The 18,308-nt window shown below is 45.5% G+C and overlaps 1 protein-coding gene across 4 annotated transcripts in view; it reads left to right on the top strand.

Moving 5' to 3' along the window:
• Nucleotides 1–18,308, top strand: part of UBN1 (ubinuclein 1) — a 29,521-nt gene that overhangs the window by 6,463 nt on the left and 4,750 nt on the right. For 3 of the 4 annotated variants that reach the window (XM_082199063.1, XM_082199064.1, XM_082199065.1), the window contains exons 4-17: nucleotides 141–236; nucleotides 1,288–1,422; nucleotides 2,621–2,724; nucleotides 3,522–3,960; nucleotides 5,953–6,023; nucleotides 6,767–6,896; nucleotides 8,049–8,167; nucleotides 8,315–8,443; nucleotides 9,209–9,352; nucleotides 11,664–11,714; nucleotides 12,422–12,464; nucleotides 13,299–14,546; nucleotides 15,227–15,482; nucleotides 16,526–16,615. In XM_082199063.1, coding sequence (XP_082055189.1) covers nucleotides 141–236; nucleotides 1,288–1,422; nucleotides 2,621–2,724; nucleotides 3,522–3,960; nucleotides 5,953–6,023; nucleotides 6,767–6,896; nucleotides 8,049–8,167; nucleotides 8,315–8,443; nucleotides 9,209–9,352; nucleotides 11,664–11,714; nucleotides 12,422–12,464; nucleotides 13,299–14,546; nucleotides 15,227–15,482; nucleotides 16,526–16,615 — 3,055 coding nt within the window. The remainder of the gene's footprint in view (nucleotides 1–140; nucleotides 237–1,287; nucleotides 1,423–2,620; nucleotides 2,725–3,521; nucleotides 3,961–5,952; nucleotides 6,024–6,766; nucleotides 6,897–8,048; nucleotides 8,168–8,314; nucleotides 8,444–9,208; nucleotides 9,353–11,663; nucleotides 11,715–12,421; nucleotides 12,465–13,298; nucleotides 14,547–15,226; nucleotides 15,483–16,525; nucleotides 16,616–18,308) is intronic. The other variant, XM_082199066.1, reaches the window with a different exon arrangement.

Genomic DNA, 18,308 nt, shown 5'->3' with positions numbered 1-18,308 from the left:
TTTGTGTTTTTATGTTGTGATTTTATCCTGTGAACCGTCCTGAGACCTGTCGGTATAGGGTAGTGTATAAATTTAATTAATAATAATAGCTTGCCTTCTTTGGGGCCATTATGGGTAACCATCAGCCTTTCTTGTTTCAGGGTGGAAAGAAGCGCAGGAAAGATCGTGTCCAGGACCTGATAGATATGGGATATGGATACGACGAATCCGATTCTTTCATTGATAATTCTGAAGCAGTGAGTAGCAGTGGAGGGCTCTGGTTCCCAACAATAAAGCAGGTGATGAAGCTGTCTGCCCTAGCAGCAGTGGGTGCTCCAGGTAGGGTGAACATCCAGGCCACATCTGCACAGAGACCTGGTTTGGAGGCTGTGTTTCCGGGTTCCAGAGCTATGTTGTTTTTCCTGCCTGCAGGTAGGGCTGGTAGTGTCCTCTTGTCTGACAGTAAGAGCTGTTTGACAGTGGAACGGTCTTCCTGGAATGGGGGTGTGGACTCTCCTTCCTTGGAGGTTTTTAAGCAGCCATCTGTCAGGGTTGCCTTAGCTGAGATTCCTGCATTGCAGGGGGTTGAACTAGATGACCTTTGGGGTACCTTCCAACCGATTCTGTGAAAGCCTGGAGAAGCGCTACCAGTCAGTGTAGATGATACTGACCTCGATGGGCCAGTGAAATGACTTGGTGTAAGGCAGCATCTTACCTTCCTTTGATTTCTGGGTCATCTTCAGATTCATTCTCCTGCATGTGCCATTTACTCTGTAGACTCTTTGGGTCTTAAATATTGCAATTGCTGGGGAAAAATTATTTAAAAATTCACATTATTAAACAGCTGCCATTTGGAACCCCTCCCCAACCTACTGCAAATTGCCCAATGATCGGTAGATATTCCTGCCCCTGCTCTAGAGGACCCTAGGACCTGGGTGCATGCTTAGAGCTTTCCCCCCTTTCTTTTCTTCCTAGAAGACTGGATTTTAGCATTCATAGCCTGAAGGGAGGGGGAGGGTTTGGGAGTGGGAGCTGTTGCACCCAAAACAAAACATGGAAAATCGGGGCACAAAGCTAGGCATTATAGTTAGGGCAGTTAATAAAGATGAGGGAAGAGAAGTAAAGCTGTTGCCAAAATGTATTTCTGTACAAAATGATGCAGCTGTAAGAATCTGGTGTTTTTGCATGTCCAAAGTGACTTCAAGGCCAATTCACTGGAAAAGTGAGCATGGTTTCATTGGGGTTCTTTCACACGTACACCCATCGGTTCTACAAGAATGCTGACTGATCTCTCCTCTTTGCCCCCAGTACGATGAGCTCGTTCCAGCATCTCTAACAACCAAGTATGGAGGCTTTTACATCAACTCTGGAACTCTACAGTTCCGGCAGGCTTCGGAGTCGGAGGATGACTTTATCAAAGAGAAAAAGAAGAAATCACCTAAGGTCTGGGAATAAGATGCTCTGGGTGCTTTCTTTTTTAAATAGAGCCTTCAATAAAGTGTGGTTTTGTTGGCTTACAAAATGTGACTGCAGACGAAGGGGTCAGTGGGTGGATATAATATTTTGTTACCTGAAAGAAGCTCAAAGGCTGAAATTATGCGTGGACTTACTTACCCCAAGCAAAGCAGAAAATATAAAAATAGTTGTTCAGCATAGAGGACATAAAGACCTTCAGTGCACTCTTGACAAATCAAGAAGTAGATGGTTTATAATTTACCCTGCTTGCAGTTCATATTGTAAGCAACACAGAGTGATCCCTTTAATGGAAGGTTATAGTGACTGAGGTCACCTCATAGCTAGTAGGCTTTCCCTCCCTTTAAAAAGAAATGAAAGTGCTATACCTGTGGTTTATAGTTCATGGGTAGGAGGAAATCAATGGACTTACATTAGTCACGTCCATTAATTTGTTCAGAGTGTTTCTCCGGGTCCCATCTGCAATGTACATTTAAAGCAATTTACCACTTTAAATAGTCATAGCTTCCCCCAAAGTATCATGGGAATTGTTGTTTGTTAAGGGTGCTGAGAGAGCTACAGTTCCCAGAGTGGTTTAACAATCAATCCCTCTTTTCAGAGAACTTCAGGAATTAAAGCTCTGGAATGGGAATAGTGTTCTCCAAATCGCTTTCATCACCCTTAACAGTTCATAGGATGTCTTGTGAGAAGCCATGGCTGTTTAAAGTCGTAGTGCTTTAAATGTATAGTGCAGATGGGGCCCTTAGTTGGATCCAACTCACTAATTTCATTCTGTGGGTGACTTCATTGAATCTGGTAGCTGAAAGGGATGAGGAATCTTCTCTTGGTCTTTGCATGACTCCAAGCTGTTGTTCTAGTATTGGGGCTGCCTGAGAAAGTGTTTTGCAGCCCTCTTTGGGCTTGGAGACGATCCTTAACAACCTTATATCTTCTTTGCCCTTAGAGATGCTTCATCTTTTCCTTTTACCATAATGGAGAGTTAATCACTTGTTAGCAAGCGTGTTCATGAATGACTACATGCCTGAGCAGCACCTTTCTCTCTTTCCATAAAGGTGCTGCTCAGGCATGTAAATCCATCCATGAACACTCTTGCTAACAAGTGATTAAATCACTTAGTGTCTTCTTAGGTGCTACGTAATGACAATTGTTAAAATTATTTAATTCCCAGAAACGAAAATTAAAAGAAGGAGGTGAGAAGATAAAGAAAAAGAAGAAAGATGATTCTTATGAGAAAGAAAAGAAATCTAAAAAATCTAAGTTTCCCAAAACTGGGTAAGTCAGCTATTTGTATCAAAGTGCTTTTTTTAATAGACGGGTATCATCTTTCTCCTAGATGGAACTTCTTTTGTGGATTTTAAAAAGGAAACGCTAGAAAAACAATTCTAAGCCTTGGAGTGTGATATCTAAATTAGGCTCAAATCCCTCTTTTTGCCACCAGTTTTCCAGATTTGTGTTAATCAAATCTCTGTCATAAACAAACCAGGAAGGTTGTGAGGGTGAGCAAGATAAGGATTATGAATTATTTTGCATGATGCAGAAATAAATGCTATAGATAATTTTAAAAATGAGTTGGCAAGAATTTATTTTGATACAGAGCTTGTTCAGATGACCCAGCAGCGAAAAGGAGTCAAGTGACTGGTCATAATTTCCTTTGTGATAGAGCAGTAAAATGAATAATGATTCTAGAATAAATGACTCTTAAGTTACTGACTTCCACAAATACGTGTACATTCACGCAAGTAACTTTATTTCACCTGTCCTCTAAAATAGCACAATAAAATCTTCCTCTTGCCAATTTGCAGTTAGGACAGAATGTGTCACCTTATATAAGCTGCACTGCCTCAAGCATTGCTGAAGGTTGGAGAGTTTATATGATTTACTCACAGGCTGAAAGTCTCTGTGCATTTCCCTGCAAGTTCCATGGAACATAGTGTGGCATCCGAAATAACACGTTTAGGATTCTACTATAACAATCAAATTAAAGTTCAGTGCTAGGGCACTGTTAGGTTGTCGGTGCTCAACTGGCTGGACACCTTACTTCCCTCATATGTACCATGTTTCCTTTATAGTTTCACAGCCCTGAATGCAAGCAAGGAAAAGAAGAAGAAGAAATACTCTGGAGCCCCAAGTTACAAGGAAATGCTGAAGAAGTTTCAAAAGGAAAAGGAAGCTCAGAAGAAGCGGGACGACGAGCCAAAGCTTATTGTCCCTTCTCTGGCTGAAACTCCAACACCGCGGGAAGTGGAAAGCCTGCCCGATCCGCTCCTCTCTTTCTTTGGCCACAGCAGTGACAATGAGCTCCTTCAAGCTGCCTCAGCCATGGACTCCTTGACAGATCTTGATCTAGAACAGCTGTTCAATGAATCTCCAGAAGAAAGCCCTTTCCATGACATGGAAGATGGGAGTGACCCTCTTGGGATGGGTCTAGAGCAGGACATCAAGCAGCCCCTCTCCCTCCCTGAAGGACTTCCAGGATCACTGGAGAAGCGCATTGAGGAACTGACACAGGTAACAGCAGATCATACCAGATGTGGCAATTGATGTCTCTTACAGGATAGACAATACAGTGGTGCCTCACAAGACGAAAATAGTCCGTTCCTCGAGTCTCTTCGTCTAGTGGTTTTTTCGCCTTGCGAAGCAGCCCTATTAGCGGATTAGCGCTATTAGCGGTTTAGTGGATTAGCGGCTATTAAAGGCTTAGCGGCTTAGCGGCTAAAAGGCTATTAGCGGCTTAGAAAAAGGGGGGGAAGTGGAAAAAAATCGGAACACTTGCAAGACGTTTTCGTCTTGCGAAGCAAGCCCATAGGGAAATTCGTCTTGCAAAGCAGCTCAAAAACGGAAAACTCTTTCGTCTAGCGGGTTTTCCGTCTTGCGAGGCATTCATCTTGCGGGGCACCACTGTAGGTACAGTTCTTCAGGCTAGGAAGCAGCCTCAGGCAGAGTCAAGAACGCTGGTCCATCTAGCCCAGTCTTGTCTTCACTTCCCGGCCGTGGCTTTGCAGAGTTTTAGGCAGGGGTTTTTCTTTCTTTTACTTGGGGGTGCCAGGGATGGAAACTGACCTTTTGCATGCAAAGTGTGTGATCTCCCCTATGGTTGCTGCTTGCTTCCATGTTTTGAAGAGGTTCTTTATGGAAAGTCAGTTTGAAATATGGTGCACACAGGACAGCAGTCGAGGACAGAAGGCCGTCAGATTCTTGCTGTGGTCTGATGTGAGGTGGCATTATTCAGAGACGTTGGGTTGTTAATGAGTGGCAACAGCCAAGCTGGCAGTCCTAGAGCCCAACTGAGCTAGGTGCTTAGGCAGTTGTGAGGTGTGTGTTCACATAGTGCCATTCTGAGTTACTTATTGCATAGGTTTGTGGAGTAAGTGGTTGTACTGCTACACCTGTGGACTCTGGAGTACAGTTTGAGGTTTAGGTGGAGAGAATCTTTGTATTATAGTTTCAATCTATAGCAGAGCTACCTCTGTTCTAGATTAACTATGCATGCCTGAAAAGGTTAATGCACCTGATTCCAGTAATGAGATATGGAATGATTTCCATAACTTTTTTTTCCTTAGAAAAAATCATTAAAATGCGTATTTTTATATTTGCATTAAAAATACCTTAAGACCCAACTGTACCCAAAAACATAATAATGAATGCATACATTGCCAATCTAATTGTGCAGTTTCAAAGTTATAATTAACTTTTTTCATATTGACTAAGAAGCATATAGCAAAAAAATTCTCTCTCATGCACGTACCCATTATATTGATTTGTGACTGGGAGTTGTTTGGGATGTGCATAAAATTAGAACCAAACGTATGTATATTCCAAGCAATTTAGCACATGGGAAAATTTTCTAGAAATATTGCATCCTTTCACATTTTTCCTCCAAGAATGCAAAGGGCTTTTTGAGAAAAGGCACTTTTTGAAATTATATTCCTCGTTGAACCACAACCTGTTGCCTGAAAGGATGTTTGAGTCTGGAGTATCACATTACAATAAAATCTAGATAATCAATTAAATGCAGATGTTAAAACACAAATGGCAAAAAGGCAACCCAAGCAGAAAGATTCCATGCTGCTTCTGAAGATGTCCAGACTTTGGGGGACCTTCCAGAGCAGATTGGGGCTCAGGGGGTAGAGGTTAGAAGAAGGAGAAGCTCCATTGCATTTGCTGGCATGATGTTGAATCTCTCCCTCGGATTTTGGCCGTTTTGTGGAAATGAATCTTGGCTTCCAGAACTGCAGGGGGGAAGTTCCAATGGAGGAATCAATTCTGACTCATTTCAATGTTAATATCGCTGCAGCTTTCTACAGCTTTGGGCATTAACCTAGTTAGGAGGAATGGAAGCACCTTTCCTATGAGGAAATGCTATGGGGCTTTGACTTCTGTAGAATATACTGACTTCTCCTCCCCCTTTCCCCCCTTCCCCTTACACCCCCCCCCCAGTTGGCCCTTTCCCTGCATCTCTGGTTATTAACTATTCTGTGTTGGTCTTTTTGTGAACTCCAGGCTGCCAGGGTGGCTGAAGGAGAAGGCAAACACAAGTTCTTCAACCAAGAAATGAATAGCATATTGTTGGAGTAAGTCACTTTCCCAAATGTACCATCCGAACCCTGTGAGGTCAGAGAATGAAAGTGAGAGAATGGTGTTTGCATAAGGCAGATGTAGGCAGAAGGTACTAGTAGTTCTCTGGGTGATTTCCAGTAGATTAGGAAGGGTTACTGTCTTCCAGCCATCAGCAATAGCAGCAACAATATGACTTCTTTGCTGCTGAAATCTGGCTGCCGAAATGAAAAACCCTTGGGGCATAACCAGGAATGGTCATGGCAAGGGCCAGAGGGGTTTTGCCTCATCTAGGGCACATCCAATGGGGACCAGTTTGTGCCAATTCAAGGTGCTGGGTCTTAAGCTTCCAAAGCTCTGCTTGACCTTAAATACTTGAGAGAACTATATCTACCATAGGTTTTGTTCCACATGTTCAGTCCTAATAGTGCAAGAGACTACTATATAAAAATGAATGGCAACAGCCAAGGAAATCTGCCCATAGTCCATGGAAACTCTTGTTCAGATTAGCTTTTGACTTCTACATAATACGTCCTTTAGACTTTGCCATTACTGTTTGCCACTGATTTCCCCCGCTTGTTGTTATTGTTTCATTTATTTTAAACCTTTAACTTTCTTTATTTAGATTTTAAATTGAAGCCTTTTAAAAGGGCCTTTGCAGTATTTTACTTTACCATGTTTTGCTTGGGCTCCCTTACTCTGCTGTCAAAGGGAGGCATTTGGATCAGAGCTAAATAGTTTTGCCTTTTTCTGCTCTCAGTATAGAGCTGCAAACTCGGGAGTTGAACAGCCAGATCCGCTCAGGGGTGTATGCTCACCTGGCCTCCTTCCTGCCTTGCAACAAAGACACCCTGCTCAAACGTGCCCGCCGGCTTTACGCCTATGAACAGGTGAGTGGTCACGTAAATGCAGTGCTACTAGTCAGTGTAAGGTACCGGTAATTCCCTCCTGAGGCCCACATGCCAGTGGCGGATGGGTTCAGAGGCAAAAGTGGGTGGACCAATAAATGTTTTAACTTTGTACACTAAGGCAGTTTTGTCTCACACATCAGTTGTCAACCCAAACAAGCAAGAAGCATAATCAGAGTTCAAGGACATCCCCATCAGGTGAAAACAAGGAGGGTGTGTGGCCCAGGGAGAGTCCCCTGGTGTAAGTGATAGTGGTGTCAACCATAGAAAGAAATGTCCCATGTCATAAACTGGATTTGTGAACATCTCTTTTTGGGCTCAGTGGCTGCTCATGGAGAAGGGAATGTGTGTTTCTGAATTTCAATGCTATCGCCATTTCTAATAAGGGATGAAAGGTTCCCACATGAGGGCTGGCCTAGATTTTCCTTTCTTTAACCTTGCAAAAAACAAATTCTTGGTGATGAAAAGGGAATTTTATTTATTAAAAGCTTTTTTATACCCCTTTTTCAAATAGCCCAAAGTACCGGTAATTCCTAACACATGAAAGAATAGAGCCATACAAAACACGCTATAAATTTCGCAAAATCAAAGAGCTACAGGTTAAAACAGGAGATGACCCAGGCCAGCCAAATGCCCATCAGCAGAGAAGGGTCTTGGCACTCCACTGGAAATGTGATGAGGTAGCTTTCCAATCTTCTTTAGAACGTAGGTTCTATAATTTTGAAGCCATGTCTGAAAATATTTGACTCCTAGCTCTTGCTGTCTGAACAAGCTCTAAATATTATTATTATTCATTTCATTTCTATACCGCTTTATATTTTTAAGGAAAAAAATCTCCAAGCGGTTTACATTAAAATGTCAAATAAAAGAATCCAGAAGAAAACAGTATAGAAGAAAGTCAAATATAAAGTATAACATTCAAAGCAACATAATTAACAAGAAGTTAAATATGAAAGTTGGATGGTAAGCAAACTACATCTGAAGTCTAGACCTCGTTTAGTGACTAGGCTTAAATGAGTAAGTAAGGGGTGTGCAAAAGGAGTGCTTTCCTCTCACAAGCAATCTCACTGCCTGTATGGGCACAACTTAGCATGAATCCTGGGTCAGAGTCCTTAACTTTTTGTTTTTCTTCAGGGAGGGCGGATGAAGGACCCTCTTCAAAAACTCAAGGAAGCTATTGGCAGGGCAATGCCAGAGCAGATGGCCAAATACCAGGAAGAGTGCCAAGCACACACCCAGGCCAAGTTTGCGAAGTGCGTTTTCAACTTGTTTTTGGTTTTTGTCTCTGCATTCCACTCTGTATACACCCAAAGCTTATACTAGTGGGGAGGGGGAATATTTTAGAAGTGGATCCAATTACCATTCTGCATTTCAATGTCCCTCTTCTCTTCTCCTTTCAGGATGTTAGAAGAGGAAAAGGACAAGGACCAGAGAGAACGGGTTTGTTCAGATGACGAGGAAGATGATGATAAAGGAGGAAAGCGGATCATGGGACCTCGGAAGAAGTTTCAGTGGATTGATGAAATCAGGTTGGCAAAGTCAGAGGGGACAAGACTGGGTTTTACAACCTTGTTCCCTGGCTTCAGGGAAAATACACCTGTATCTGCTTTTCTGGGCATTACAGCTTTATTTGTTGCCGAGTTGCTTCAAATGCAGTTTTCACCCGGGTCTTGGTGTGTTTTGAATTTAAGACCTAGGGTGGGGTGTCTGGTATGAAGATGTAACCTGGCTTCAGCATTTTGGCCTTGGCGTTCATCTTGAATTTGAAGCCCAAGATTGCTGCTAGATTTAGGAAAGATCTGTTGTCTGGTTCATAGTGGTACAGTGGTGCCTCGCATGACGAAAAGAATCTGTTCTGTGATTCTCTTCGTCTAGCGGTTTTTTTGTCTTGCGAAGCAAGCCCATTGACGGATTAGCGGATTAGCGCTATTAGTGGCTTTTAGCGGCTTATCGGTTTATTGGATCAGCTGATAAGCGGCTTAGCGGCTTAGAAAAAGGGGGGAGGGAGGGGGAAAACCTGCAGGAACTCGCAAGACATTTTCGTCTTGCGAAGCAAGCCCATAGGAGATTCGTTTTGCGAAGCACCTCCAAAACGGAAAACTCTTTCGTCTAGCGAGTTTTCCGTCTTGCGAGGCATTCGTCTTGCGGGGCACCACTGTATATACATTATTGTCCAAATACAAGGGCTGAACTTATTAAGGCTGTGTTTAAAATAACCTTCCCAAACTGAAGAGGTTGGGGGACAGGGGGCAAACAGTATGGTCTGGGTAACCTAGTTAAGCTTCCTCCTCTAGGGATTTGCTCTGTCAGGCGGTGAAAATCAAGCTGGACGGATATGACCGTGAAAAGAACAAGGCTCAGTCAATGGAGGATTATGTGAAGACTTTCCTGGATGCAGAAATCAAGCCACTTTGGCCAAAGGGCTGGATGCAGTCCAGGTGAGAGGGAACAAGGCTGACTATAATCACTATGTGCTATAATTTAGACATAGCAGAGGCATCCCCAACATCCGAAAGGTACTCTAGGCCCCATCTCTGACCCTATTGGCAATGCTGGCTCTGTCCCACAACATCCTGAGGGACACAGGTTCCTCAGCCCTGCTTTCAATGTAGAGAGGGCAAGCCCACAATAATGGTCACTTTGAATGTCAGGAAATGGCAGTTCAGCCATTTTATTGATACCTATAGTTAGGGCTGTGCAATAAATTTCCATACCCTTGAATACCGGTATTGAAATAGCGTTGTGATAAGTGTTTCAACAAGGCAATATACCTGTGAAAAAAGGTTGAAACTTGTCAGCTTTGGAGGAGGTAGCCTACCCGAACAGATACTTTACAGATACTTTGCAGGTTTTGTTTGCTCTCTCCCTCTTCCCTCCCATAAGCCTTCACACAAACTAGGAAACTCTTTCAGCTTCACTGGTATGTTTCTTGCTACTTTCATCAGTGAGAAGGTAGTCACATCTCTCCTTGCTTTGTTGTCCCTCCCCTCTGAGAAATAAAGATAGAAGCCCTTAGCTGCAGCCAGTTTAAATCCCTAGCAAGCAAACAAACCAACTCTTTCAGCAGAACTTCCTGCTCTCAAAACTCTGAGCTCAGCTATTTATGCAGAGCCAGCTAACAATCCAGGAGCAATTCCCCTGGCTAGGCTATCAAAGATCCAGGGGAAAAGTAAACATGGAATGTAAACAAAGAACTGGAAAGCACTTCTTCCTTTCTTCCCTCCCACCCACCCACCCACCCTCACTGGTGGATAAAAGGGGAAGAAGTGTGTTTATTTCCCGCCTAAATAGCTTTCCTCCACATTAAAAAGGGTTTGTTTATTTATTTAAATGAGACTAAGTCTTCACTTGCTTGCTTGCTTGCCCTCCCTCCCTCCCTCCCTTTGATACAAAGGGAGAGATTGATGGGATGAGGGCTTTTGCGGGGGGGGGGGGAGGCTTCTCTTGTCGGGGAAATGGAGAGGAGAAGATGTAACTGGTTGCCTTCTGCTGAAATGGGAGGTTGGCTATTGTGTGAGAATGGTGCGGAGGGTGTTTGTCGGTAAGCAGTGCAAACAAATGTGTGTCTACTCACAAGCAAGCCCTACTAAATTCAATGGGGCTTACTCCCAGGAAAGTAATAGTAGTAATAATAATAATAATTTGTTATTTATAATATTATTATTTATACCCCACCCATCTGGCTGGGCTTTCCCAGCCACTCTGGGCGGCTTCCCAAAAAATATTAAAATACTGTAATACATCAAACATTAAAAGCTTCCCTAAACAGGGCTGCCTTCAGATGTCTTCTGAAAGTCTAAAAGTAGAAGTTTAGCTGAACTCATTGGGGCTTATGCATGCATAGATTCCGCTTAGACCTCTGAGTGGGGAAGCAGATGCAACTTTACTAGTAAATCACTTGAACTATTTTTAGTTTAGTTGAAAATATAGTATATGGAAGTCATTTTTAATAAATGTACTACTTCCTTACATTGTAAAGCCCTCAGCCGCCATGGGGAGGCGCAGCAAGGCCCCCCACCACTGTGGGGAGGTACGGCAAAGCTCTCTGCCGTCCCAGGGAAGTGCAGCACACCATCCTCTGTGATGGGGCCCTCCACCGCTGTGAGGACTCCTGGTCAGGCCCTCTGCCTGCAAATAGGTGTAGTGAGGACCTCCATCGTGGGGATTCCCAGTGAAGCCCTTGTCTTCCGTGGGGAGGTACAGCGGGGCCCTTCTCCCCCGCAGGGCAGCCCTCAGCTGCCATGGGTATATATCATAATATATTGAGATATGATTTCTATTTGGTGATCTATTGTGATATTGAAAATCAGATATCACCCAGCCCTACCTGTAGTGTGAGTGTCAGTGGCATGACTGCGAGTAGAGTAGTGGGCCAGGCAGCTGCATAGGATGAAAGGAGACCTGCAAAAGAGGTTGCTCCAGATGTTTAACAGTCTAAAGGCGTCTTCAGAAGGACAATATGCAGCATTGCAGCATGTTTACTGATGGCTCACTTGCTGCTCAAGTTGGTCATCGTCATCTTTGATTTACATACATGGTTTCTAACCCACAGCAAGAGCTGTCTGCATGTTTTTGTGTAACTTTTCTTTGCAACAGTGGGGTCTAGAAAATTCCTTTTAAAAACAGAAAGATTCTGTTCTCGGGATTCTGCTAGAGGCACTAGGATCTTAAGCTTGAAAGGCTCATTTCTGCTGCTTGGAGATCTGATTCCCAACAGGTCTGGCTCAGCTTCCTCTCTCCTTTTTTCAGGACCCTCTTTAAAGAAAGCAGGCGAGTGCATGGTCACCTTACATCAATTCCGTGAGTATCTGTCTGTGCTTGCAGTACAGGAAATCTGTCCTGTGCTCGTGCTGTTTAGTCCTTGGTCACGTTTTGTCACTCAGATGGCAACTGTGCACGTGGATATCCTCCAGCATGGAGAAACATGAACTTCTGCAGGGCCTTCTGCCTTATTGCATGTTTTTTATTTGTGGATCAGACATGAGAAATGGCGAAATAGCACTGCCATCACATCTTCGGTGGAATAGCAATGCTGGCAAAATCAGATAAAGTTTGAAGGAACAAACTGGGATCAGTATGTGCTATACTGTACAGCAGCAGGCATCCTTGGTGAATGTACATGTGAAGCTGCCTTGTGCGGAGTCAGGTCACTGACCCACATGGCCTAGTACTGTTTGCTCTGACTGGCAGCAGCTTTCCCACTGATTCCCTGCCCCCCGCCCCAGCTATGTGAGATGCCAGCAACTTAAAGGTGAGACCTGGCACATACCAACCAGGTCCTCTGCCACAGAACCACAGCTCATCTTTATATGTGTCTGCACCCCAAACACACACAACACTCCCCAAGGTTGTTCACCATTTGAGCATATGTCTCAGTTGTAACTGGCCCCCATGGATTGTCGTAGGCACTAGAAGGCTTAAGGTTCTCTAGCTGGCCTCCCCGGCAGCTTACATCATGCTGACTAGGAAGTAAGATAATCTCTTCTCTTACTTGTGTTTCCCTACAGAACAAAGAAGAAAGTCATGGCGCCTCCAAAGGTGAAAGGAAAGGTGAGCAGTTATACCTGGGCTCCTATTAGCACTCATCCCTGATTGCGTCTTCTTGGGACATATGAGAATATGGGGAAGATACAGTTGCTTCTTGTGTACATTGAAACGGCTCTCCAGGACCCACTCCTATGATTTGTGCCCTGAGTTTACATGGTGCTTTTCTAGATTTGATTGTCAAAGCAATATAAGGCCAGCTAGTTCCCTGCGATGATGGCCTTGGAGATGAACATTAGACTTTTAAATGTGTGTTTGACAGGGGTAGGGGCAGACATCTAAGAAAAGTGAGGCCAAGGTCCAAGTGAACAAGATGAGTGTAAGCCAATGTAGTTAAAGGATGCTTAGGTACTGGCTTTGAGGGATTTGAGCCAAAAACTTCATGGAAAAGAGGTGTAGCAAATTGGTATCCTTTCTGGATTACTTGCCTTCAAGTAGGCTTTGTCCTGATAGAAGAACTGAAGTGGTCTCTACAGCATTCAGCACTACAGCTGCAGGAAGTATCATGTTCTAGGAAAATGCATGTCTAGCTGCATCCAAAGGTCTCTCCAGATGTTCATATTCCTGCATTGCTTTTAATTTTGCTGTTGAAATTGCACAACTCCGGAATGTATGGTATAAAGAACTCTGCCGCTTTTAACATAAAAGCAACCCCATTTTAATCTTCTCTTCCTGGTAGCAATTGTGCCTTTGCACAGCATGTACACAGCTCCTGTAATCCATTTTATCTAGAGCCTTTGGGCAAGTGATACTCCTTCAATTTAAAATGACTAAGAAAAAAATAGCTGGGCAAATAGCATTAAGTCTACAACCTGTCTAATCTCCCTTTCGGTCTTCCAGGAGTCGTCCTGTAAGCCAGATAAGAAGTCGCCCCTTCCTGTGCCCTTGATCCACTCAAGCAGCGGAGTTACGCTTTCTCCAGAGTCGCAGGGAGTTGCAGTTGGCCTCAGCCCTCAGACCAGGGAACTCTTGGCCATGAGTTCAACCCCAGCTCCCAGCAGCACAGCTGCTCCTCCCACTTTCAGCATGGACGACTCTCTGGATGAGGACTTGATCCACAATGCTGCCTCGTCTTTGGAAGCTGTCTCCAAGGAACTGGCTGTTCTTAACAGCCGGACGGGGGGAAGCCCTGACTTCACCCTCCCCGCCACCCCAAAGGTGCCTTTGGAGAAACCCCCCATTCAGACCACATTGGAAGAGAAGAGGAACTTCTCCAAGCCAAGCCCCTCACCTGCCCCATCTCCAGCCGGCAGCTCTCTGCAGTCACCGCTCAACTTTCTGGCCGAACAGGCCTTGGCACTGGGCCAGTCTCCTCCAGACAAAAAGACAGAGAACTCCAGCTACAGAGAACTCTCCTGCCAGGCTCCCCCTGCCAAGATTCCGGATGCCCACCAGTCTAAGCCGAAGCATCACAGCCTGCCACGCACCGTTCATGGGCCCCAGACCTCAACCCCAGTCCAAACGCCCCAGGTGAAGGTGTTCTCCCTGGGCTCCCAGCAGCAGAAAAACTTTTCCGCATCCCCTCCCTTTGTCAAGCTGCAAGGTCCCAAGATCATCTCCCCTTTGCCCCAGCGGCCTCCTCTCCATCAGCAGGTCAAGACCCCCACCAAATCACCCGGTTTCCATTCTTCCTCCTCCTCCTCCTCCTCCTCTTCGACCATCTCCCCAGGGTCTGGCAGCACCCACAAGACCCCCAATTCCTCTTCTCTGACTCTGAGCTACACAGGGAAGCACCCCAGCACCCCTGGCTCCTTGGGACAGTCGTTTAAGTCGCCTTTTGTGGCCTTGTCACGTCACATGGCAGCTTCTTCCAGCAGCTCCACGTCCAGCATATCCACAAACCAAATCTCCTCCTCCTCCTCCACCACGGGGAACCTGCTCCCAGGTCCTTCTCCTGGGCAGGCTCCCAGTCGCTTGTCGCCAAGTTCCATGGTGAAGAAGGCCCTGGTCTCCCAGAAGCTGACCTTGGTTGCTCCACCGGGGGGTCCGAATGTCAGTTCAAGCGGAGGGACTCAAGGAGTGGCCAAGTTGCTGACCTCTTCTTTGAAGCCCGCTGTAGTTAGCACTGCAACCTCAACGCCTGTGCCGGTAAGTGGTCCCTCCCAGAGGCCTGATGTCAGCTGTTCCTTTTTCTTTTGCCCTGTGAACTTCCCTGTCTACCTTGATTTGGCTGCTGCTGCTGCTGCTACTCTTTAACTCACTGTTACCAACTCATGCCAGTGAGAGCCAGTGTGGTGCACTGGCACAATGTGGTGCAACCTGGGAGTTAAGGATTCAAATCCCCACTTGGCTACCAAGATCACTGGGTGACTTTGGGCCAGTTGCTTACCTCTCAGCCTGACCTACCTCATTGGTTGGTGGCTAGGATAAAAAAAAGGCAGAAGAATCATGTGTGCTGTCTTCAGCTCCTTAGAAGGAAAGGTGAGATGTAAATAGAGCCAATAAATAAATAAAATGTCCTCTTTCATTCAGGAGACGTGTTGCAAGGCTGTCCACCCCCTCAAAATCTGGAAAGTGATTGCTAGAGCTGTGTGCCTGGCACACTTCTGAGGGACCTGCACCAGGTGGCATTGGGTGGGAGAAAACAGCTTCTCTTAGCTATTGGCAGTAATTTCTGGAGGCAAGGGAACTTTCTTTCCTGGAAAGGTTGAAACCCATCAATTGAATTCTGAGGTTGTGCACAAGCCTCTGTGTCACATGCTTCCATGACTGATGATTGTGGACCATTTCTCTGTTCTTCTGATGGTTGCTTTCTCTCTCCTTCCCAGAAAGGAGCCAGCGGAGCTGTCCTACTTACCAGTTCATCTTCCTTGAACGTCCTGTCTCCCGCTTACAAGCCCGGCAACCCGAAGCTGCCAGCACCAGCCCTGAGTTCCACCCCGCTAGGAATTATCTCACCAATCCATTCCTTCCCTCTTCATGTGATTTCCTTCAGCTCTGAATCGTCCCCCAAGTCAGGGGTGTCGAAGGACGCCATTGTCACAGGACCGGCCCCGGGGACTTTCCATCATGGCCTTGGCCACAGTAAGTGTTTGCGAGGGAAATAGGGGTCCACACTCCAGGGAAACAGCCATTGTGAGCCCTGGGGGGCTTAATTTGGCCCTCAGGCCAGAGTTTCCACACCCATGCGTTTAATGGTCTGGGCCTACCAGGGTATGGGAAGGCCCACTTGCTTCCACGTGAAGCTGCCTGATCCTTGAGATCTTCCTCAATGGCTCAGGTCAGGGTGCCTCTTAGGATGGGGTAGCCTACCAGGAAGAGGTAGCCTTTCCTTTGGTGGTGGAACTGCCTCCTGTTCCTCATCGGCTATTGCCTGTGCCTGCATTTAGGTGTCAGGTAAAACAGCCTTGTCTGTTCAGTCACTCAGTAACTTTGAAGGTACTGCATCAACATAATCTGCTGTTTTTTTTATTTGCTAGATGTCTATGCCTTTGTTGTATTATAGTGCAGTTTTGGAGCTTGTGTTGTGAGCCGACTTGGAAGCTACAGTTGTGCTGTGGGGTGTAAATAATTTTAAAGAAAGATGGGAAATGGGAAAGCAGCAGGAATGGCTTGCCCTGGGCAACAGTAGAGGTCCGACTGCCCCTGTGACCTATTCCACGATGGCTTGGTATGTGTGAATGGAGCCCTTGCCGTCACAAATCTATATTTTATATCCCTCACATTGTCCTGGATCAGTTGCTTTTCAGCAGAGTCAGTTCATGCATTGGGCTGCCAGTAATGCACAGGGATTATAACCCACTCTTGGTTTGCAGGGGCTCCGCTGAACGTCAAGCTCCACAACCAGCACTGGTTGGACAAGCCAGGCTTCTTTCCTCTTTTCCCCAACAAGTCTCAGCTTGAACTGAATTGTGCTTTGTAGCCCATCAGTTGAACTAGTTCCACTTGATTGTTGGCTGCAGATGTTGGGGAGGGAGGGGCCGCTCTTCTTCATTAGAATCCACCAGCAGACATCTTCTTCTCTGCTTGTTTCTGTCTTCAACATACATTTGTTTCTCCTTTATTCCATCCTCCTCCTCCTTTCTCTCTCCTTTCTTTCTCTTTCTCTCCTCTTCCCCATTTTCTAGGTCTTTTGGCTGGCTTGCCCTCCAGCCTGCGCCAGGCAGCGCCCCTCCCACTCTCAGTGCTGCCTGCCCATTTAGCACACAGCCTGCCAGGTAACTCCTCTGCTGCTGCTGCTGCTGCTGCTGCTGTTGTTTGTCTTCTGCACTCGTGACTCACCCCGCAGGTGCCCTCCTGCTTTGCAGCAAGAGAGCCGCCACCCTTGCCATTGACTCCAGGTTCACAACTCACGTGGTTTAGGAAACCTCTGTAAAGCCCAGGATGCTCTAATGCCATCCAGTTCTTTTATTTTGTAAGGAACAGATTTTATTCCAGTTTCAAACAATGTTATTTCAGGAGAAAGATACGAAAATATCAATTTCTTTTATTGAAGCTGTGCTGGAACACAGGAAGCTTAAATAACCCTTCCCCTTAAATATTAGGAAGCTGTCTTAAACAGAATCAGATCACTGGTCTGTCTAGCTCAGTATTGTCTGCACCGACCGGCCATGGCTCTCCCAGGTTTCAGGCAGGGTTCTCCCCCCACCCCTGCCTGAAGATGCCAGGATTGAACCCGAGGTCTTCTGCCTGCAAGGTAGATGCTCTGCCACCAAACTACGTACAGCTGCTTTCTCAGAAAAGCCCCAGGTTACAATTTTACTCCCCCCCCCAGGCCTTTCTTTCTGTGAAACACACATGTGGATTAACTGTTGCCCACATGGCACAAATGCAGGGCTGGGCTGGCTTTTAACATGGGTGGCTACAAGATATTTTCAGTGGCCCATGGAGAACCTGCAATATTTGACACTTTTCAAGGTGGGGGGCTTAGTTTCTGCAGGTCTTGCAATCTTGCCTCAATGAGAGTTTTAAATGTTTTTCAAAGGATTTCCTTTAAGCGTTCCTCAAATATCCACCTGGTTTTTGAGCTGCAAACGTCTGTGCTCACTGGGCTTCTTGAGCCCTCGTCAATCTTCATGTCTTTATTTCCGGTAACACTGACACTCTAACTGCCCAAGGGGAGCTGGTCTTGACTGATCAGTCCCAAGAGGTGTTGAAAGCCTTGCAGCATTAAGTGGGACGAAGCATCACAGCTGCACTTTAACCCAGCGGTAAATTGAGTGGTGAGCACTAAATGAGCTAGCGGGGAGCAGAAACAGAGAGGGAAGAAAGAGAGGGAGTTCTTCATGACGGGGAAAGGGAGTAATTAATGTGGAGGTCAATAAAGTAACTTAGGGAGTGGGAGCATAAATTGCTTCATTTGGGAATGATTTCTAAGGAAATGAATGGAGAGGAAGCAAGAAGGTTGGTGTAGGAAGTTCTTCAAGTAGGCTTTAATGTTTTTATTTGGAAGACAAGGAATTACATTTGTGGGTAGGGAGAGGAAGAAGGAAGCATTAATTCCAGTAAAAATAGTTCCTTACATGCTGGTTGTGGCCCCCACCTTACGTATCACTGATATATTTCTTTTCTTTTTTTAAAGAAAGAAAAAGAAATAAGGTTTCTATTTTTCTGCCATGCCCATTTTGGCATGTATGCCTTGGTGGATTGGCTGTGGCTCAGTGCAGCCCTCTGCTCGGAAAAGGTTCAGCAACCTGTTTTCTAAAGCCTTGAAACAAGACATGGATGTTCCTGGCTTGCACTAGGTGTTCAGAGGAACTATATGGCAGTTGGCAGCCTCTTGTTAAACTTTCAACATAGAAGTCACTTGGGGATGTGTTTTTTTCCCATTTAGGAGGTCGTTTCTGTAGGTTGCCCAATCTCTCTGAAAGTGCAGAACATGGTGCCATGGCAACTTGGTTGCTTCCCCTG

Source organism: Podarcis vaucheri, assembly GCF_965113315.1.
Source record: "Podarcis vaucheri genome assembly, chromosome: 14".
NCBI lineage: Eukaryota > Metazoa > Chordata > Lepidosauria > Squamata > Lacertidae > Podarcis > Podarcis vaucheri.
This window is presented reverse-complemented; position numbering and strand designations above follow the sequence as displayed.